The 23,354-nt window shown below is 40.7% G+C and overlaps 2 protein-coding genes across 2 annotated transcripts in view; one reads left to right on the top strand and one right to left on the bottom strand.

Annotated features, from left to right (window-relative positions):
- The window catches only part of LOC109237222, a 13,131-nt gene extending 5,564 nt beyond the window's left edge, over positions 1–7,567 (top strand). The window contains exon 9 of the mRNA XM_019403500.1: positions 7,396–7,567. Within this exon, the coding sequence (XP_019259045.1) occupies positions 7,396–7,567 (172 nt within the window). The remainder of the gene's footprint in view (positions 1–7,395) is intronic.
- On the bottom strand, positions 8,368–9,400 carry LOC109237214. The gene is made up of 2 exons (XM_019403490.1): positions 9,089–9,400; positions 8,368–8,805 (listed from the first exon to the last, which is right to left on the bottom strand). The coding sequence occupies exons 1-2, from the start codon at positions 9,398–9,400 to the stop codon at positions 8,368–8,370; spliced, it is 750 nt and encodes a 249-aa protein (XP_019259035.1).

The raw sequence follows: 23,354 nt of genomic DNA, 5'->3' as shown, positions 1-23,354 counted from the left end.
TTAAACAAACGCTCGTCCTCGAGCCGTACCAGAGTTGTCCTAGAAGCCAACCAATAGCTGAATGACCTTACCAAGCATATACCCAGGGTGATCCCACGTCACCCTATCTCGCATAGGTCCGATAACACAACATAGCTGAAATTTCACAATCCATCTAGTCCATAAACCATAGAACCACATTGCACTTTCCGAAATCATACACAAGATCAGAACCTCACATCTATACTCAGAATAAGCCCGAACCAGCTGTAATAACCCATACCTGCAACCTCAGGTGCAATCATATGATATACTACATAACCCAAACACTCGAAACGATAACTTCTATTCACAGTAGTTGCCCACAACACCCGAATACCGGTAGAAAACCTCTTATCAACTAAGGTCTTATTCCAACACTTTCATATACTGCCAACGATAAATGAAACACGCAATAAACCGTAACCATTTCTCAAATCAACCATTCATGAAGCCACTTCCCTTTTGACTAATACCACAGCAGATTCCGAGCTGAACCTCGATATTATCCTTCCAAAAAGCTGAAATCAAATCCGTTCGTATTCATTAGTGACCCCAACGATCACCTCGAATCCAACACACCACTCTGGTGATATGACACCTCAATACAGGCCTAAGCCACAACTTGCATAATACGCGCACCAATAAGAAATGGTCTGAACATACTCAAATCATGAAAAATGACTCAAACGAAAGAGCTATACCTCAAGCTCATCAGTACCATCACAACACGAGGCTGAGATCCTGTCTCACATCATAGAAAAGCAACTTATATATCCCCCCAGATCACTAACATGCTTAATTAACGATCGAATCAACCTATCCCTCAACAATACACTTCGACCAACCAAGCCAACTCAAGCTAGAACACACATCCACATTGGCATGCCAACGAACTTCTTACCAAGGAACCTGAAGCTGTTCCTTCCTGCTACTATAACTCCTACCGGTGCCGTACGATACGGCGCCCGACACCAAATCAATACCGAAGTCGACTACCTTGCCCGGTGACATATCCGGCCATAAGAAACGCATCCGAAAAGTCCCTCAACACCGGAACTGAATCAATGATAGCAACCTTTGCACTGACATCCATCACGAATGCCTAATTAAGAAAGCAATCCTTCCCAACCGTCTGCCAGTTCTTTGAAATATAAACCACTCTGCTAGAACATAATCCAACGCACTTCATCACTCAACCCGTGGCATTTCCGGCGTAGCCCCTAGTGCAATAGTTCCAAATCAGTCAACACTAAGACAACCAGTCTGAATTCCAACATCACATCCAAAATATAACATACCAGCAAATAAAGATCCACTCGAGCCTCAAAATCCCAATAGCTGCTAAACGGTGCCGATACACACGATCCACAACCACAACCTAGCCTGTACATGAGAACTCCCAGTCTCCAACTCCATATGGCACACAAATCATCATACCTGATCCCAATTTCCACCGTGCGAATACATGCACACCTTTAATACCTAATCATCCCACGATAAATACTCTAAAATTTCCATGTGCCATACAAGCAACTCGAATATCAGTAGTCGATCCAGCCTTAAAGTGTCGCAATACTATTGAAGTGCCATCAACTTAATCACATTGGCCTTTTTCTGAAACATATACCCTCTACAAATCACTATGATTAGAAATACATTTTCCTTAATCATCTGAAGATCATTCACCCTAATCATCTGAAGCTCATTTCTCTAACCACCTAAAGTTGCCCGTACCGCCTAAGAATGTTATGAATTTCCATTCAGAACTGAACTGTAACCTTACACACGCAAATCTCAATCCTTCACAACATATCGCATATACCATACCATCCTAAGGTAACATGAGGACTTCACCTCCCTTCCGAACCATGAACATCTTCGTACTCAACTAGTCAAGAACTTCCATTGATCCCATCTAGAAGAAAAATCATTACACATCCCATGCTCTGCATGACATACATAGGTCTTGTTCAAAATCTTACAATACCGACATGATGGATGAGATCTGTATAAATTCATAACAATGTTGAATCAACAATTCATTGGGTCTATACTTCTGGCAAGAACTATCACCTCATTCTGAACCAAATAATGGTCTTAGCCCCTTAATTTGCTTCATATGCTCAGATTGCACTGATCTCGAATTCAATGATCTCGTCTCGCCCAGTACGAACTGCTCGGGCAATAAGCCACCCCAGACATAATTAAAAGTCGCATATGATGCCCCAATGTGCCAATAGGCTACCAATTCGAATGTGATACAAAAGGAGAACGAACTCTGGAAGGTATTACCTAACTCACGCCCTAATATGGGCCTTCCCTAGAAAACAGGAAGCAAGATATACAAAAATAGCACATAGAAAACTATACTCAACATCACACTGTTGCGGCGTGCAACCCGATCCAGATAACATACCCATGGCAGCGTGCCACCCGATCCACACATAGATCTCACATAAGGAGGTGCACATCGAGCCAAATTTGCTCATTACAACAAAATACCGAGTATCGGTCGTAAGCATGCTAAGTGCACAATAACATCTCTGGGGGACATATAGTGCTACAAGCTACAAAACTCAAGCACAACTGAGGTGCGATATACAATCTGAATTTCAAGAGTCAAGTTGCTCATATAACATCATTCCTACGCGGATCCTCAACACATAAGCAATTTCTCAAGCCGTCTCACAACTCACACGGCGCAATGTATCACTAATTGAAATATCTGACAACGAAACACCAACCTAACTACTCTTCCATGAGGACCGCATTACTAAAATGAGCACATCTGGCCTGATATAGAGCCATTATTCACATTAAATCCATCCACCGACTTCAAGCTGATTCTGATCACACTGAACTAGTCTGATAACCTTTCAAACAGTCCATAATAACTCCCATTTTTCTCATAACACACAAGAACAACCATCACAATCGGAGTAATCCTCCCCAGTTCACAACCCAATATGCCAAGTGCCCTCCAGGCATGAATCTTCAATTTAACGACACCATCACAACCTTCATACTTGGTTTACATCTTTAATCAATCAAGTGACTACCTGCCACACTTATATAATCTTCCCGTGGGACACACTCCCACAACCTACCGCAACAATATCTGGGGCGTACCTCCAAACCACCGGTCGCACTAACGCTGAAAAGCGATCAAGAATCATTAACCAGGACGCAAAGCGCTTTTTGCGCAACACCGCTCTCAGGTGATGCTGAAGACAATTCCAATTTACCTTAACCATCGAAACTTCTTTCCTGCTCATCCGAGCTCATGACATATTTGTCAAAATATTCCTTCGCTCGTGCCATTCTCGGCCCAATTTCCACAACCAGAACTGATTCGCCAGCATGCCTCAAATTGGAACTAACATAGTACATAACCGCACAATCCGCTAACCAATAGAAAGCTCCCCAACTTGGCTCGAAGCCATAGATCAAAACACACAATACTCATAAAGCATATACTCCACTGCTGCCTTAGTACCGTAATGAGATTAAACTCAAATCCTCTGTAAGCTCGTGTAAACACATTTCATCTAGTACTTCAACTCTTCAGCCAATCTCGCAACCGTTAAACCCACTCTCTTAAACGACCCGAAATTTCAAACTTCAACACCTACAATTCACTTGCACATGAGATATTCTATCATTCACTTAAGGATCACACGACCCTAAAACTCTTCGCATGGGATGACTCAATTGATTTACCATCAATTAACATTGATGTATACCTTCTACCGTCCTAAACTGTACGCAACCACTTAGTCTTCCTGAGTCTGAACTCATATGGCAACACAAAATTTTTACTTCACTCTCAACTGGAAACATGAAAAGATTCTTCACACGCCCATAACTCGGGCTATACCTCGAATCGCAATGGAATTCAAACACCTAATAGTTCTCATATCATCCAGTAGGCCTTCCTCATCACCTCCAAGTCACATAGATGCACCTTGCAGCACTAACATACTCACCACGTAGCTAACCAGCCGTCACTCCCACTAATAGGGGCAATGCCGAACATATAAGTTCGAAACACTTGCTCACACAATCAGCACCTCGGTGCTCAAGCCATAGGAAAAAATCCGGCCTCAAGTCCTCAAGACTAGCCCAACATAAACTCACAGAGATTATATCTCGCCCCTCGATCGGGGAATCACAAGCCATCAAGTCACATCTGATACTAAGCGCTCATGCGCGCGTACGAACACGTGGAAGGAATTTCAAGAGTTTCTTTTCAAGCTGAATCAAGGACGCACAATAAGAATTCAAGAATGTGAAGTTTTCCTAAGGGTTCTGTAGCCTCTCGAGGATAAGTACAGACGTCTCTGTACCGATCCACGAGACTCTACTAAACCGGCTCATGACTCGCGAGACCAAGTAACCTAGGCTCTGATACCACCTTGTCACGACCCAACCCCGATCGTGATGGCGCCCAACACTCTGCTAGGCAAGCCCGACCATTTAGACAACCTTGATCGATTAATCACAGAGGATAAATAAATATTCACAATTAAAATACCAAATTAACTGCGAAATTTCTGGAATAATCTCTAACATTCGAAACCCCAAAATAAAAATACTAATCAGCCCACAGAATCTGGTATCACGAACATGAGCCTCTAATACAGAATATTCGCCTATCACAAGTCTGTCTAGGAAAAATGCGAATAAAAGGATAAAGATAGATGGGAGAGATCAAGGCTGCGAACGCCCTGCAGCTACCTCGATTCTCCCGGATACTGCTGCTCAGCTAAACAAAATCCTCACTCACCCTGTGGTGTACCTGGATCTGCACAGAAGGTGCACGGAGTATTGTGAGTACTTCCAACCCAGAAAGTAATAAATATAAATAAAGTCTGAGGATAAGAAATCCCAAATAAACACAAGGTAAAGCTATAAATACAGTAAAACAGCGAAGACAATTATAATAATACCACAACAGATAAAGAATAAATGACAATTAAAATATGCAATGCAACACATAAACCGGTACTCTCCAGTACCCCGCTGCGGCCGTGCAGCCCGCTCCATTTATTTAACGTCGACGGCGCTCACTGGGGGTGTGCAGACTCCGGGAGGGGCCCCTTACGGCCCAAGCGCAATAATAAGCCATCTCGTGGCATCAATCAGGCCCTTGGCCTCATATCAACATCATTATCATACCACTGCGGTGTGCAGTCCGATCCTATACTCAGTCCAAAATCACATAAGCCTTTCGGCACAATAATATAAAAATATTCAGCCCAAACTTCATTTAAAAATATTACTTTAGTTCCTACTTTTAGAAAATGGCTGAGTTTACAAAACAGTGTTAAATACCAGGACTGAGTTCAATATCTAGAAATATGGTAAGAAACCAGTAAAATAATCCCTGAAGGATTCAAGTAGTTGGCACGAAGCCCAATTATAACAATTAATCCATTTTTATAAGGATATCACAAAACTACAATCAATTAGGTAGTGATTTTATTAAGCGGGACGGACCAAGTCACAATCCCCGATGGTGCTCTACCCCACGCCCGTTATCCGGCGTGCAAGTCACCTCACATAGCACTACATTGTGCAAATTCGAGGTTTCAAACCCTCAACACAGCATTTACATTTATTACTAACCTTAATCTGGCCAAAGTCCTAACTTGCTATGCCCTTGCCTTTCGAATTAACCTCCTCGTGCGTCGAATCTGACCAAAACCACAATGAATACGCCACAATAGGCTAAGGGAACATAACCCAATCGAAAAGACTCGAAAAATATCGATAATCACGAAATTTGCAAAACCCGAGACCCGAGCCCACTTCTCGAAAAATCAGAAAATTAACATCACCGGATTCCTCATCTCGCCACGAGTCTATACATACCAAAACCTCTCAAATCGGACCACAAATGGCCCCTCAAATCCCAAATTTAGAATTTCAATCTCAAGCCCTAATTTCTTACAATTTGGCTATATTTTCATGAATTTCAAGGATGATTTCACAATATAATCATGTATTTAACTCATAAAACTTACCTCCAATCGATCCCAGTTGAAACTCTCTTCAATCCCCGTCCAAAAGATCTCAAAATGTCCAAAAATGGTGAAAGAAATGAAGTAGTTCGCGGATGAAATGTCTTTAAACATTCTGCCCAGGTCTGCTCTTCTTCCCGTTCGCGAGACCACGCTCGAGTTCGCGAAGGCCAAGTTCCCCAGACCCTTCGCGTTCGCGTAGCATGCCTCGCGTTCGCGTAGGCCAATTGACTCCAGGCCCAAACACCTTCTACGCGTTCGCGATTGCACTCTCGCGTTCGCGTAGCACACTGTTCCCCTCCTTCGCGTTCGCGTCTCATACTTCGCGTTCGCGAAGGCCAAATCTCAGCCCCCCATGTTTTCCTCTTCGCGTTCGCGAGACACCCCTCGCGTTCGCGAAGAAGGAAACCGGATACCAGCAGTTCAGCAATCCAACAAGTTCCAAAAATGACCCGTTGGGCATCCGAAACACACCCGAGGCCCCCGGGACCTCAACCAAAAGCACCAACACATCCTATAACATCATTGAAACTTGTTCCAATCATAAAAACACCTCAAACAACACTAATACCATCATTTCTCATCGAATTCAAGCCTAAGTTCTTCAAAAACTTCCGAAACACGCATTCAATCAAAGCCCCAACCAAAACAGCTCCGAATGACCTGAAATTTTGCACACACAACCCAAATCACCTGACGAAGCTACTGCAACTCTCGGAATTCCATTCCGACCCCCAGATCAAAATCTCACCTATCGACGGGAATTCGCCAAAATCCTAACTTCGCCAATTCAAGCCTAATTCTACACCGGACCTCCAAAATTACTTCCGATCACACTCCTAAGTCACAAATCATCTCCCGAAGCTAACCGAATCATTGGAATTCATATCCGAGCCCTCTAACACAAAGGTCAACGTCCGGTTGACTTTTCCAAACAAGCCTTCCTTAAAGAGACTAAGTGTCTTATTTCCTTCCAAAAATCAACCCGATTCAACTCGTTCACACAAGACACTGATAATGAAGCATAACGAAGCAGGAAATGGGGGAAATGGAGCGGTTCTCCTGAGACGGCGGGTCAGGTCGTCACATCCTCCCCAACTTAAACAAACGCTCATCCTCGAGCGTACCCAGAGTTGTCCTAGAAGCCAACCAATAGCTGAATGACCTTACCAAGCATATACCCGGGGTGATCCCACGTCACCCTATCTCGCATAGGTCCGATAACACAACATAGCTGAAATTGGTCGAAGGATTGCCTCAACAAGCCGAAGCGTATGAATTTCTTTCAACACAATCTGTCTTGTTTTTAGATTCTGCAGTTTGATAGTTGTTGTTCTTTTTATTTTCTCAGTGATTGCGGTGTATTTGCGGCATCATTTGTCGAGTATTTCATTGAGAGCAAGACGCCTCCTAAAAAATTCAATGCCTATGCACACCGGCGCAGATTTGGTGCTCTCTTGTGGGATTATGCTAGAAAGAAGATGGAACTGAACGCGCAAAGTGATGATGAGATTATTGGTTGACAGAATAAGTCGCGGAAGCAGATGTAGTTACTTTTGCCATTGTTGTAGGATGAACTCTATAATTTTGTTTTTGTATTGTGTTCTGTTATGTTGTCATTGTTGTAAGACGGATCAGATTTGTTTGTGTTTGAATTTTATGAATACTTTTAAGAATTGTATGGCAAATGAGATGTTTGCTCTGTTATAAAGGTTTAATGAGTTTCAGTGCGATATTGGATTGTTGCAGTTTAGTTTATTTTGGTGTTTTCTCCCTTGATTTTGTGTTGCGAATTATAGATACGAAAAATATACGGTAGTTTATGATACATTGTCTCTTGCAGATACACGCATGATACATACATGATACAGATATGATACACATATGATACACAGTTTTCAAATATGTATTGATGAAGCCACTCTTATTTGCAAATTTCTAAAACTATTTGCATAGTTTTCTAGCTGCTACGACTGTTTTCCATTAGTTAGCTTTGTTACTACACAAATACAGGCATGAGTAAGAGCCTATACACAGAGATACATAGGTGATACACAAGCGATACATAGATGATACAAATGTGATGCACAAGCGATACATATATGATACAAATATGATACATAGCTGATACAACTTCTTTGTAATCAAACAGATGTATAATATAAACTTGCAACACGATTTTAAATGATAGGTTAAATATTTATTTATATCTAAAATTCAAATGACATTCTACAATGATATAGTTCTTGATATATTGCATTCCTCTAAATCTTTATGATATTCGGTAAAGTAAAATAACAAGTAATTCTAAATTTAACATATTTCATCCTCTCTTTGGATTATTTCTACAAGTTTTCCTGTTGTGACCTTCTTCTCCACACTGTCCACATGAAATCGACCTTTTTCGTTCCCTTTCAGATATTGGCTTGCACCTCCCCTTCCTTGGCCTTCCTATTGTTTTAGTCACGTCTGGTGGCAAGACTTTTTCATTTAGAACTTCTGCAGGAATTTCCCATGTGCTTTCATCAGGAACCAGATAAATTAGAATTTCATAGGTCTTCAATAGGTACTTCGTGGTGTAGTACACCGAGCAATACTCAATGTGATCAATGTATTTGTATTTTAATACTGCCCAAGCATGTGCACATGGCAGCTCATCCAATTGAAACCTTCTACAGTTGCAAGTTAGATCTTTTAGGAACACCATTCTCTGCTTACCCTTGTCAAGTACTGAATATAAGTAACTCGTCGAAGAGGTCACCTACAAAATTTATCAACTATCATTTGTGGTGACAAAGCAGACACCCTCAAAATACATACACTAGAGAGCCTACAAGATTCAAAATAGCTTAATATCATGTCAAACCAACCAATATTTCAGGAGTGGGGTAGGCATAAATGCTACATTAAATTGAAAGCCTTTGCTTTTGTGCAGGTGGACACTAGTTTAACAGAATCACACAAAGGGTTCAAGATATAACAGATCCGTGAATTCGGCATGATTACATATTCTATGCGCCAGTATCTACAGATTCCAGTCATACCTTCATCTGATGCGACAATTCAAGATTGTCCCTCAGCATTGTATCATATTTTTTTCCAAGATCAGTGATTGACTCTACTGCATTCTTTAGGTTTGTAACATTCCATCGTCCAATCAATTTCCTTATGTAGTCTAGCACAGGCAGTACCGGGAGTTCCCTAGCAGCCTTGAGTGTTGTATTGATCGACTCCGCAATGTTTGAAGTCATCGTCAATGTTCTGTTGACAGTGGAATGTGCTCTGGACCATCTTTCATACCCAACATTCATTAAGTAATCTTTGACCCTCTTATCAATTTTCTCTACCTCTGCCATGTGTTAATCAAACTTCTCAACTGTGTATGCTTTGGCCATAGCAAAGAATATGTCTTTGAGTAGCAAATGATTTTTTTTGTAATTTTTTTTTGCATTATTCCATAGATGCCATATGCAGACACAATGAGGTACTTGTGGATACAATGTTGCCGCTGCATTTTCAATGCCTTCATGCCTATCCGAGACTATGCACATTCCATCCCTTTCCTTAAATGCATCCTTGAATCTCGCAAAAAACCACTCCCATGAAGCATTATTCTCTGAATCTACTATGGCATATGCGAGTGGTAGGATATTACCTGCTGGATCTTGTGTTGATGCTATCAATAATGTTCCTCTATATGCCAATTTAAGAAAGGTTCCATCTATAACAACAACCGGTTTGCAATACTGCCATCCTTTTATAGACGGATATAGTGCAACGAAAGCATATATGAACAAGTCTTCCTCTGTTTCTTTCAAACTTACCACCGACATAGGATTTGTAAGAACCAGCATATAAAAGTAGCTTGGCTGCTTTTCATGTGATTCGCTCGAGTTCCCTCTCAGTACTTGAACTGCATATTCTTTAGATCTCCATGCTTGCATATATGTCATCCGAAGACCATACTGCTTGTTCATGTCTCCAATTATGTCATTAGGAGTGTATATTGTTTTTGGGTCTTTATACTTGTCTATCAGAAGACTGCCGATGAGTTTTGCAGTAGCTTGACGTTGTGCGTAAGATCTGTCTTTCAGGGGGCATGAGTGCACTTTGCTGAAATTTTTGACCTTGAAAACGTTTGCTTTTTTTAGGCTCGAAGACTTAAAATACCAATCACAGTTGTTGTTGATGCATACTAGGCAGTACCTACGACAAGGATATAAACTTTTCCATCAATAAGCAGAGCGACATGAAATACAATGATATATAGTGATACACACCGCCATCAACAATAGTAGATGAAAAAATACAACGACTGTACAGTACTAGACGGTGACAACCACAACTTAAAAGTGTACAGCCACATACTTACAAGCAAAAACTTATTTTCTGCATAATTATGCTTCTAACATCAACTACGATATACATTGAGATACATAATTATACAATAAATATTTTGATACCTGCTTTCACTTGATCTATGCACCTTAAACTGAAATTTTTCCTTTACTGCCAAGTGCCTCATGACTTTGATTATCGTTGCCTTGTCTTTATAAATTTGACCTTCTTCTACATCTATGTGTTGAGGGTTAGTTATTATTATATTTTCATCAGATTTTGTATCATTCCAGTCTTCTCCATCCCCAAACTCGATCATCTTAATTGTATCGCCATTGTATCTCTCCTCTACAACTGAGCTTTGTGCACATTCTGAGGAAATCACAGCAGAATTGAAATTATAGCAGATCATGTCCATATCCTTTTCACTCGATGTTATACAAAGGGGATACATTGTAAATTCTGAGCTTTTTTTCAGCTCAAGATATACACATACACCCATACTATTGTGTATCACTATTCGCAGAGAACCGTTTTGGACAGTGTATTTGATTTCAATATCATTCAATGAAGTATCTATCATAAGTTGTTTCGAAATCACGTCTACAAAATCTTCAAAACTTATATTTGGAGTAACTATTACAGGATCTACATTATAATCTACAAAGCTGTTGTCAATATTCCATCGGCCACCATACTGAATAAAAATTGGTAAATTTGCCATTGAAGTAGCTGAAATTAGGTCAAAACTCACTAATTCCTTGATTGATTTTGATTGCAGTTCGTAGTTCCTTCTACACAGAAATTGCAAAAGTTGTATCTACCCAGAAATTGCGAAGGTATATAGTGAAATTAATCGATTTTGAGTGAAATTTGGAGCTCCTTTTGAGAATTTTTTGAGAGAGAATGCCGTGATTTACAGAGGTAGAGAATGTCGTGATTTGTTAAATTGATACGCTTGAAAAAACAGGGAAGGAAGGAAGATCTTTAACGTGATTCTCGAACAGAAGAATCCTTCCTTACGCGTATCTCTAATTTTGGGCTACTTTTGGTAAGTGTCAAATTTTGAGCTAGAGGTTGGTAAGTTTGTATTTAAATTGGCTATTTCTGTACTTTTCCCAATTCTTTTTCTATGGACAACAGAGTACTATTGGATACTTACAATTAGAATACTATTAATAAACCTTAGCCACTGCATGTTGTAGTGATTGCCTGCTAGTCGAGCCGCTGATCAAACAATAGCTAATAAAGATATTGGTTTGGCGGGGAGAGTAAGGCCTCATTTATTGGATGTTTTAATCATAATCATTCAAATCTCAGACATTAAGTGCGTTTGTTTTTAAAATTTGAATCTTAATTATTCTGATCTTAATCATTAAGTGTGTTTGTTTTTTTTTAATTCAAAGATCTATAATAGAGACTTAATTTCATTAAGATGCTATCATCCATATTCATATTAACTGTCACCATCACCTACCATTATGAACTACCACCATGCTACCACCACATATTCAACCACCACCATACTCAACCACCAGCACCAGTACACCACCACCATCCTCAATCATAGCCGCCACAATTATCGACTATCACCGCCCACCATCCCCACCACTCCCACCACCATCATTCTCAACCACAATCAACACTCATCCATCTCAACTAGCACAACTAACCACCCTATCACTATCAACAACCACAGCCCGCAATGCCTATCATTATAACCTACCACGCATTCCTCAATCACAACTACAACCACCACCCGCCATTATTAACTATCACCTTCCACCACCGCCATCCTCAATCATAATCGCCATCACTACCAATCACCACTAGCTACTACCCTTAACCACTACCATCAATCAAAAGTACCACCAACCACCGCTCTAGTCGGCATTCACCCGTTAGCCATCACCACTAACAATTATCATATTTTAAAAAGCTATATACTTTATTGATAGAATATTAGATTAATTAGTATTTCATTTGAATATTATGTTTATTAATTTTTTAATAAAGATAAATTTTATACATTCAGATGTTAACAATCAAACAATCTTAATCTTTTAATATTCAGATCTTAATACGCATCTTAATATTCAGCTGTGTGTTCAGATTCAGATGTCTTAATTTTAATACACATCTTGATATTCAGATATGTATCTAGATTCAGACGTCTTAATCTTAAAAATAAATAAATGAGGCAATCATCTCCTGCATTATATAGCTATTGAGTATGGAGGCCAGACGAAACAAATTAAGCCCCAAAATTAATATATGTCGAAGGTGGAAAAAGACTCTAGCTTTACTTCATATATCTAGCTTGTTACAGACCAAAACAACAATTTAGACTTCTTTGTTTTTGCTTCTATTTTGTTAATACCCTATGACAGGCATCGGTTTATTGGAAGTACTGACATTTTTATCAGAAAATGATATAACTTTAAATTGTGTGTGCCTCTTAAGAAGTTCGGTTGGTGGCCTTGCAACTCAAGGTGCGTGATTATGGTCACCTGGCGTGACTCCGGCACCACGACCATCTTTGGTATATGCATAGTTCAAACAGAAAACAATGCGTTCAATTGAACCCATAATTCAATTTCTTTTGTTGGCTGCCTGCTAGGACGGATAGCATCTTGTAAGTTACGCTATAGTGAGGCAAGAAAAATAACAAGAGTTTAGTGCGCGTATATTATGCTACACGGTATTATATGGCAAATATTGTATTATATTATGCCATATAATATATTAGAAACCTTTGGCTTTATACAATAGCCATGACAGGGAACTGTACATCCAGCATATCGCTGACCTTATGTTTTAATATATATTTTATTATTATCAGAAATTATCACATTGACACAGTGGCAGAAGGGTAAGAACGATGTTTCACATTCTTTATCCTAAAAGGAGAAGAAGCATTGATAGTATTAAGGTATAAATTATTAATGAGAGGAGCATTTTAGATAACTAACAAGTACACGTGTGTGAGGCACGTGAGTGTTAGTTATATTTGGTAAATACTATTAGATGATATAACCGTGTAATTAGAAATAAAAATCCTCTTCTTCTTCTTCCTCTTGATTATATGATTCTTATAAATTCTTCTCATTCGATCTATGACAATGCATAAGATCTAGATTCTACCATAGTATTAGAGGGGGTAATTGAGAATTGTGACAAAATTCTGCAACATTTGAACAACAGACATTGTTGGAGCTCGAGTTCGATCAGCCATGTGGGAAACAATGAACCTTCAAATTGATCACAATCATCCTCTATTCTTAGCTGCTACAGACATGCCTGGAGTTGCACTGCATGACATTAATCTCACCAGACCTGAGAGTTATGGTTTATAGATTATATCGATACGCATGACACTTCTGGTGAAGAACAAGCTAGGGTTTATAGAAGGAACCTGCTTGAAAAGCTCTTACAAAGGAGAATTGACGAATCAATGGGAAAGGTGTAATGCAGTTGTTCTCTCATGGAGACGACGCACAGTTTCAATAGAATTATAACCTAGAATCATCTATGCTTCAAATGCAAAGACACTATGGAATAGATTCAAAGAGAGGTTTGACAAATCTAACCTCACACGATTCTATCTCCTATGGATACAAATTGGATCGTTAAAGCAAGGTACTGATTCTGTGACATCATACTATACAAAATTGAAAGGTCTTTGTGACGAAATTGATATGTTAGCACCAGCACTTGGTTGTAAATATGAGGATACTAGGCCTTTCATTGAGAAATTTATGAATTTACGACTTGTTGCAATTCTTTGTTGGTCTTAATGAGAGTTATAGTCAAGTAAGGAGTCAAATACTACTTAAGACTCTAGTATTGATAGTAAATCAAACTTATCATTGTTCATTCATGAGAAAAGTCAACGGGAGCTAGGTTTACTTGAAGTAAACAAAGATCCCTTGACTATGATGGCAGGATAGAATCAATGATATAAAGCTAAGAAAGTTGGGATAATCTGTAAACATTATGGATACAAAGGACACCTGAAAGAAAATTATTACAAAACTATAGGCTATCCTCTTGATTTCAAAAGCAAGAAGAAACAACAGAGACAAGGAAGCAAAACATATGCTAACATGATCTCAGGAGAGGCCACAAGTTCTTCTCACAAAACAACCACAAGGACACTTCTTCCTTCAGGAACATTATAAGCAGCTATTGAATCTCCTAAATAAAACACCTGCAGGTGATGTTCATACACTGCAGGATTTGATTGTAACCGGAGTATCCATCAAGAAAGCAATAAAAAGCACGTCCAGCCAACCTATCAAGCATTTGGTCAAGAAATGGAAGCGGGAAATGATCTTTCCCAGTGACTTTGTTGAGCTTCCAATAATCCATGCACACTCTCCACTCGACGACGTTCTTGTTGGGATAAATTCATTCTTGTCATTTTACCACAGTCATGCCCCATTTCTTTGGGACACATTACACCGGAGAAGTCCACGAGCTATCGGAAATGGGGTACACAACCCCGGCCTCCAACCACTTGATTATCTCTTTCTTCTCCACCTCTTGTATTGCTTCATTTAGCCTCCTTTGATGTTCAACGGAGGGTTTGGCACCCTCCTCCAAAATAATATTGTGTGTACAAAAGGCGGGTCTTATGCCCCGGATATCCACCAAAATCCAACCGATTGCTATTTTCCTCCTTTGTAGCACCTCCAATATGGACTCTACCTGCATGTTAGTTAAGCAAGAAGAAAGGATAACTGGTAAAGTAGAAGAAAGGCCAAGGAATTCATACTTGAGATGTGGAGACAATGGCTTTAACTCCAAAGTGGGAGGCTCCTCGATTGAGGGCTTTGTTGGAGGAGTCTTCTAGTTTTCAAGATCTAAAGATAGCTTGAGGGGCTGATAAGTGTACGACCCACGCCTTGCAATGCATTCACACACTCCATATAGCCTTCTTTCTCCTCAACATCATCAAGATTGAGCAAAACAGCTTCCAAACTATCCTCAACATTCATTGTGGCACTAGCATCATCAATAATCATGTCGGTGACCAAATGCACGAACGAACACACTTCATTACTATTCGGTTGCCTCATAGATTTGCACACATGGAAGACCACCTTTTCGTCACCCACCCAAAAAGTGAGCTCACCGGCTTCCACATCAACAAGAGCCTTCCCCGTAGCAAGGAAAGGTCTACCCAAAATAATAGGCACCTCATAGTCCACTTCACAGTCAAGAATCACAAAGTTCGCCAGGAGGATAAACTTGTCAAATCGAACCAACATATCATCAATAATACCCAAAGGCCTCTTCATTATTTGATCCGCCATTTGCAACCTCATGGATGTGGGTCTTGGTTGCCCAATTCCCAAAGTTTTAAACACCAAATAAGGCATCAAGTTGATACTCGCCCCAAGATCACATAATGCTTTGGCAAAGTCGGCACTCCCAATAGTGCAAGGGATTGTGAAAGCGCCCAGATCTTCCAATTTCGGAACCATTGAGCACTCACTTGATGAGTTATCTTGATGGTCTCACAATTCATTGATCTTTTCTTTGTTACCAAGTCTTTCATGAACTTGGCATATCCCGGCATTTGTTCTAAGGCATCAACCAACGGCACATTAATAGACAAACATTTCATCATATCAATAAACTATTTGAATTGGTTTTCACTATTTTGCTTTGGACCTTTGAGGCTATGGAGGAGGAGGACTTGGCATTGGTGCCTTAGCCTTTGGCACTACCGGTTCCGGCATGTCAATCATGTGTTCCCTAGACGGGTTCGCTTCTTCTTGTGTCTCCTCCACACTCTCATCAATATCAATTCTCACTTCTTCATTAGCTTGAACCACATTGCTTGGAGTTTCATCTTCTTGAACCAAAACATCATCATCTACAATTCTTCTTTGATTTGAAGTGGTTGCATCTCCACCTTTTCCACTTCTAGTAGTCATGGACATAGCATGTCCGGTATTATTCCCACCATTCGAGTTCACCACCGTATCACTAGGTAGTGCGCCTTTAGGACGAGTGTTCAAAGCTTGTAAGATTTGGCCTAATTGAACCTCCAAATTGCGAATAGAAGTGTTGTAAAAGGCTAATTGAGCATCGGAGTCGACATTCTTCTCCATCATCTGTTTAAACACATTCTTAATTCTACCCATTTTATTATTAGAGAGATCGGACCTTAAGAAGGATAGGGAGGTGGATTGCTTGGTGGTTGGAACATCGGGGGCTTTTGAAAACCCAGCCCCCGATTGTTGTTGTTGTTCTTCCACCCACCTTGGTTATTGGCTCCCCAATTGCTTTGATTATTGCCACCCCAATTGCCTTGATGATTACCTCCCCAATTGCCTTGGTTACCTTGATTATTCCAATTGCTTTGATTATTATTTCCACCACTCCAATTGCTTTGGTGGCCTTGGTTCTTCCAATTTCCTTGCTACCGCCAATGTTGTTGATTTTGTCCCTGAGCATTGTTTCTTTGGCCTTGATAATTGTTGACATATTGAACTTCTTCTTCTTGCTCATTGAATGAATCACCTTGATCATAACCACTATCATCTTGCATGAATTGTTCCGGACGGTTTTTCATTTATTAACCTTGTTACCGTCTCTTGTTCATCATCATCTACACCTTCCATCACATTCACTTGTTTCAGCCCTTGAACTTGTTGAAACTGAGCTTTGGCCAATTGGTTCATTGTAGTGTTCAACTCTGCAATAGCTTGCCCATGATCCTGTAGTTCCTTGTGTAGGTGAATAACATTAGGGTCACCTTGCGGAACATTGGCTCTACTTTGCCACATCAATGAGGTATCCGCCATCTCATCAAGAATTTCACAAGCTTCGGCATAAGGAGTGTTCATGAAGTTCCCCCCGACGAGTTGGTTAACCACACATTGATTTGTTGTGTTGATCCCCCTGTAGAAGGTTTGTTAGATCATGGCCTCGGTTATATCATTGTTCGGGCACTCTTTAACCATGGTACGATACCTTTCCTAAATCTCATGCAATGGCTCATTGGGTTCTTGCTTGAATGCAAGAATCTCATCCGGAAGTGTCATCATATGTCCCAGAGAGAAGAATTTGGCAATGAATTTTTCTGCCAACTCATCCTAAGTGTGGATGGAATGATTGGGCAATCTCTCTAACCAGTCCAATGCCTTTCCCCGTAGAGAAAAGGGAAATAGCCTCAACCGCAGCGCATCCTCGGAGACACTTGTTTGCTTGATCCCCCAACAAGTATCGACGAACCCCTTGAGATGCTTATAGGCGTTTTGACTCGGAGCTCCAGTGAAAAATCCCCGTTGCTCAAGTAGTGTAGGCATCGCATTGGTGATTTGGAAGTTGCTCGTCCTAATGCAAGGCAGGACTATAGCACTTGCATAACCCTTGTTCGGTAGTTGTCGATGAGCTGCTACTCTTGGTAGAGGTGGGGGATGGACGGGAACATTATGTTGAGGCGGGCGGCCTCGTCTATTTTCTTGAGGTTCAAGAGGAACCTCATCCATTTGGTCATCATCCACATCCTCCCCCATTGGCAAATTCCAAATGGGCTCGTTGTTGAGAGCCATTTTCGTACCTAAAAGCAATTCATAAACAAAATTAGTGACTCGGAAGGAAAATAAGACAAAGCACGCAAAAACCTAGATATATAGCTAAATCCGTTTAACTCCCCAGCAACAGCGCCAAAAATTGATATTGCCCAAACTAACACCACAAATATAGGTAGTGAGGCGGTCGAAGCAATAATAAAACCCAATACAAGTCGGTGTCGAATCTCAGGGAGTTAGAATTGGGATTAGGTATATATTTAGTGCAATTGTATAATGTGCCTCAAATTACACTTCCACATTCTTGTTTGTTGTTTTTACTTCTACTTTAAGCTATTGATTGCAAATATGAAACTAGGAGACAATATTTTTGGTTTTGGTTGTTTTTCAAATGATAAAAGATCTAGGGTTATGACTTCCACCTAGGTGGTTATCTGACGGGTTGTAAACTCTAGGGCAAGTTTGAATAGTCGAGGTTGTAATATAGCAATCACATGCAATTACCCACTCTATTCCTCTTGGTAGTTTGAGTGATTTTGCCCAATTTGGCTTTTTCAAGTCCAAATGGGTATCGCACAAAACAGGTGATATATGCTCAAGTCGGGTCTTACTATTTCTAGATTTGACGCTTTAATTGGGGCTATCAATTTCTTGAATTTGCCCCAATTTCTTGTTAGCCAAGTGTTCCTAGACTTAATCTCTCTTTCTCAAGTGGAGACTAAGTCAAATAGGCATGAATCAATGTTTGCAACCATTAATTCTTGAATTCAAGCACGAACTTGGCTAAATATCACTAACCAATCACAAACAAGCCCTAAATCAGACACCCATTAAATACCCACACTAGGGTTGAGACACAACCTTAGCTAGAAATTTAGCTACTCATGAAAAATGAAAAAATACAAGAAGAAATTAAGATAGAATGCATAATAATTGATTAGAGAAAAAAAATCAAATGTTTAGAAGTGAATATATTAAAAAATTAATCAACATATTAAAGAAAACGGCTCATTTGCTCTCCCCAAAACTCAACATAGCCTAAAAATGACAAAAAGTTCTATTTATACTAAGTTGGAAATATCTGACAAAAATGCCCCTGCGGAGGTTGTGCAGACCGCGTATTTCTGAGTGCGGCCGCACTCTTGCTTCTGCGGCCACACAATTATAGTGCGGTCTGAACTCCTTGAACTTGAGCTCTGGCTTTGCGGGACTTCTGCGGACCGCACAATTTTGAGTGCGGCCGCGCTCTTGATTATGCGGCCGCACAAAAGTGGATGCGGCCCGCATTTCTTCTTGTTTCAAAAGTCCCTTCTCTCTGATTCTTGTCTTCTGCGGACCGCATAATTTTGAGTGCGGCTGCACAATTATGGTGTGGTCCACATGCCTTAAGCCTTCCTAAAACCTCAGCTATCTGAATCTCCTTGTCTGAGGCCGCACAGTAATTGTGTGGTCCGCACTGTAGGCCTTTTTGCCGTGTTTTGGTTCTTGTTCACTTTTGACTCCTTTATGAGTTGATTTTGACTTCTTTGGCTCATTTCCCAATATCCTGGTACAAAAGCACATTTCATTAGTTCTCGGGAGTACCTTTAAGCATTTTTGAGCTTAAACGCAAGTAAAAGAGAGCAAATAAGCTGTTAAAAACCCTACTTATCATGGATCCTGAGATCTTACGAAGAAATTGTTCATTTCTTCTTCTTCTAGTGGTGGCCTCACCTTGGCGGCCTCTGATATCCAACATCTCAAACTTAGGAGGTTCGTAACACTCCGGCAATTCCACATTTGGCTGGATACATAAGTCTTCATAGTTCAAACATTCAACGCCCTTCCTGCCTTCAACACTCTACACTCTCCCTGTCAATTTCTTTAGTTCCTCCACCATGTTTCAGATGAGCAGGTCCTTATCGGTTGGTTCAGGTATGCATAGCTTTGCTGCGGGGTATGGGGTAAGGTTTCCATATATATCGAGTTACCTTGGTATATTCCTGGGACCTAGGTATATGGGTGATCATTGATCGAGGTTTGGGGGGATCGGGGGTAAGTTGTGGTGCATTTTAAGGGGTGTGATAAGTGGTGGTTTGCGGATACTGGGTTGGTTAATGATGGTATTATTGAGGGGTTTGCACTGCTGGGGGGTTAATGTTTTGAGGGGGTGCGGGATTGTGATATTCGTTGTGGGATGATTTTGTGGAGCCATGGGTGGTGGAATTAGGGTTTGGGTGTTTTACGATGGTGTTTGATTCTAAGTGGTGGTGTTCTGATGGTTAACAACGGGAAAATTTAGAGTAAGGGAGAGGTTTGCGAGATTTTGGACCTGCTCAAGCTCACCTTGTAGCTCAGAGATTTTCTGTTCCAACTGCAGGACCAACTCGTTCTGTCCTGGCGTACTTCATCCATCTAGGATTTCAGTATTTTATGCTATGATAGCATTGTCTTTTTGATTACCACTTAGATCATCCATCTTCCCTTTGCTTTTGCCTTTGCTTTTCGGGTCGCTAAGAGGTGGAGGCCCTCTGGATCTAGTGCGGCATTCTGATGATGCCAGAATGCATGAACCAACCATTAGGAATGGGAGTAATCAAAAGAAAGAAAACAAAAGGTAACCGAGTCGGTAAGACAAAGTAAAAGAGTGTTTGCAATATCTAAGTAGGTATCACATAAGGTCATGCAATAATTTGCATCCTAATTTGGGGACCTCATTGTGCCTGAGGTAGGCCTAAGTTACATACAGACTTAGAGAAAATTCATGCCAACGATGCCTCATTTTATTAATGTGAAAATAAGCCAAATCAATCTTTCACTATGTCGAAATAATAACTATAAAGTCACTAAGAACATTAAGCCTTATTACATCAAAATCTAACGAAATCCAATCTGGAAAGCAGTAAAGAACATTATCTCCTAGTCTACTTGGTCCCAGAAGGACCTTCTCCATGCTTGGCTCTTTTGACTCCATCAATCACATTTCCTAGATCGCGCATGTCGAGTAGCAAGTAACCATTGCCAGCTTCCCTCCTTTATCATAGTCTATGCCTTGCCAATCCCAAAGCCTCTTTCTCATCTTTCCTCTAGCTCCATCAATCCTTTCTCTAGATGTTTTAAACTCTCTGTAGATTTATTTGCAATCTCCTTCCATTCCCTGATCGCCTCCATATCCACCTTATATTGTTCCAGATGCTTAGCTTCAGATTCGAACACCCTGTTATGTAGCCTCTTGTACATCACATGTGCCTCAGCCACCTCATCTATGATCCTATCTTTCAGATTGACCCCCGGTTTGACGTCCCCAGCTATGTTGTCTTCCATCCATGAGAGATAGCAGTACATGTGACTGGCATGATACCTTTCTGGTTCAATGGTCTCTCCCTCCACGATGATTTTTTGATTCGACATGTGTTGGGCTTCAAATTCTTAACGGAACAACATCTCCTTTGAAATCTGCTTTATACTGGACCATGTTGGAAACCCGTGGTATGACTTATTTCCTCCCAGCTTGCCTCATTACCCTTATAGGAGCGTAAGGGTAGATGCTTCGCAGCGCGATCGGTACCAAGTGAGTGGTTCTATTGGACCTGATAATGAACTCACTACTAGTAAACCACTTAAACATCCAATGTACTTGCTTGTCTGTCAGATTAATGAAGAAACGCACCTAGCCTAAAACATTTTCAGGCTTTGCAAACCTGGCGATAATTTCCCCTCTGAAAGTGTTCTAGCAGCCAAACTTGTAGTAAGAGATTACAACCCTCGAAGTGTCAGAACCCATGCTTGCATCGATTCAAAGCATGGTACATCTCGACTAATATCATAGAGATGATAGTGTATTTCTACTCCCTGATACCTTCCATTAAGGTCTTGGCGACCATGGCTAAGCGATTGTGAATTATTCCCCCTTGCATTGGAAAGATCAACAAACCCAAGAAACAGACTACGAAGACATAGACCCGGTGGTGTACCCATCCCAAAGAGGTAATGGCTAACTCCTCATGATGTAAGTGATATGATTTGCTATGCCCATACCGCTCATAGAGAAATTCAAAGGGGAAGTATGATTCTTAGCATATTTTGATGGTATAAATCTGTTTTTGGTTAGATTTGAAGCACCCGGAGGCAGAGTCGAGAGGCAAAGGCATCGTGGGCTAGAGTTTGGATCGGATTGAGGTAATTAATGATTGTATATGCTGTCCTGAGGGTATGAAACCCCGGATTTCACATCGTTGTGCTACTTTAAGGTGACACACACACTAGATGACAAGCGTGGGGTCATGCAACATTGGGGATCGTGACTTAGTCCGTCCCGTATGACTGTTAAGTCGCGTATTTGATTGAAAAATGTTTGATATCATTGTGTTTTGGAAAGTATTATCGTGTTTTGGTCTGAATGCCATATTTGGGCCACGTGCCAACTGTTTTGGACCCTTAGGGGATTTTTACTACTGTTCCTCACTGTTTTGACTTCATATTTGTACTCAGTCATGCTATATTCTACTATTTTCATAACTCAGCCATATTTACTCCGTTTTGATATTTTAAATGATATTTTGGGCCGAGCATCATGTTTTACTATTGCCCGAGTGGCTTGAGAGATTTCTGACTGAGTGAGACCGAGGGCCTGTGTTGTGAAGATATTATGGGATCGGGCTGTGCACCGCAGCAGTGTTGTACTGATTCATGATTATGAGGCCGAGGGCCTGATTTGTTTCGCCATGAGGTGGCTTGTTATGAGGCCGAGGGCCAGTTTGGTTATGCCACGAGATGGCTTGTTATAGCGTTGGGCTGTAGGAGCCCCTCCGGAGTCTGCACACCCCAAGTGAGCGCGGGTACCTAGTGTGAGTGATGTGATGTAGCCCGAGGGGCTGTTGTTGTTTCATATTATTGCCCGAGGAGCTGTCCTTGATCCATGTTTCGCCCGAGGGGCAGTTCTTGATTCATGTTATGCCCGAGGGGCTGATTACGAGTGATTATGAGGTAGCCCGAGCGGCTGGTTCTATTGATATTTTGCCTGAGGGGCGGTGTATGGTACATGTGTTGCCCGAGGGGCTGTTTACGTTTCTATAATTTGTACTCACTGTTTAATCACTCGTTTGAAACTATTCAAAGTTGTTTTAAAAGGTTTTACTGAAACTGAGCTTGATTTACGAATTAAATGATTTTTGTACTGTTTTGGAAATGTATTGCATTTGCTATAGCATTATGATGTGGTTTACGCGTTTTCTTATTGCTTAGCTTTCACTTACTTTTATTACTTACTGAGTTGGCGTACTCACATTACTCCCTGCACCTTGTGTGCAGATTCAGGTATTTCTGAACCCGGTAGAGGGTGTTGATTGCTCAGTGGCAGAGCCATCGGAGTTAGCAAGGTAGCTGCCCGACGTTCGTAGCCCTGCTCTTCTCCCTCTTGTCTTCCTTAGATTGTTTTTAGTATATT

Source organism: Nicotiana attenuata, chromosome 1 (genome assembly GCF_001879085.1).
Source record: "Nicotiana attenuata strain UT chromosome 1, NIATTr2, whole genome shotgun sequence".
NCBI lineage: Eukaryota > Viridiplantae > Streptophyta > Magnoliopsida > Solanales > Solanaceae > Nicotiana > Nicotiana attenuata.
This window is presented reverse-complemented; position numbering and strand designations above follow the sequence as displayed.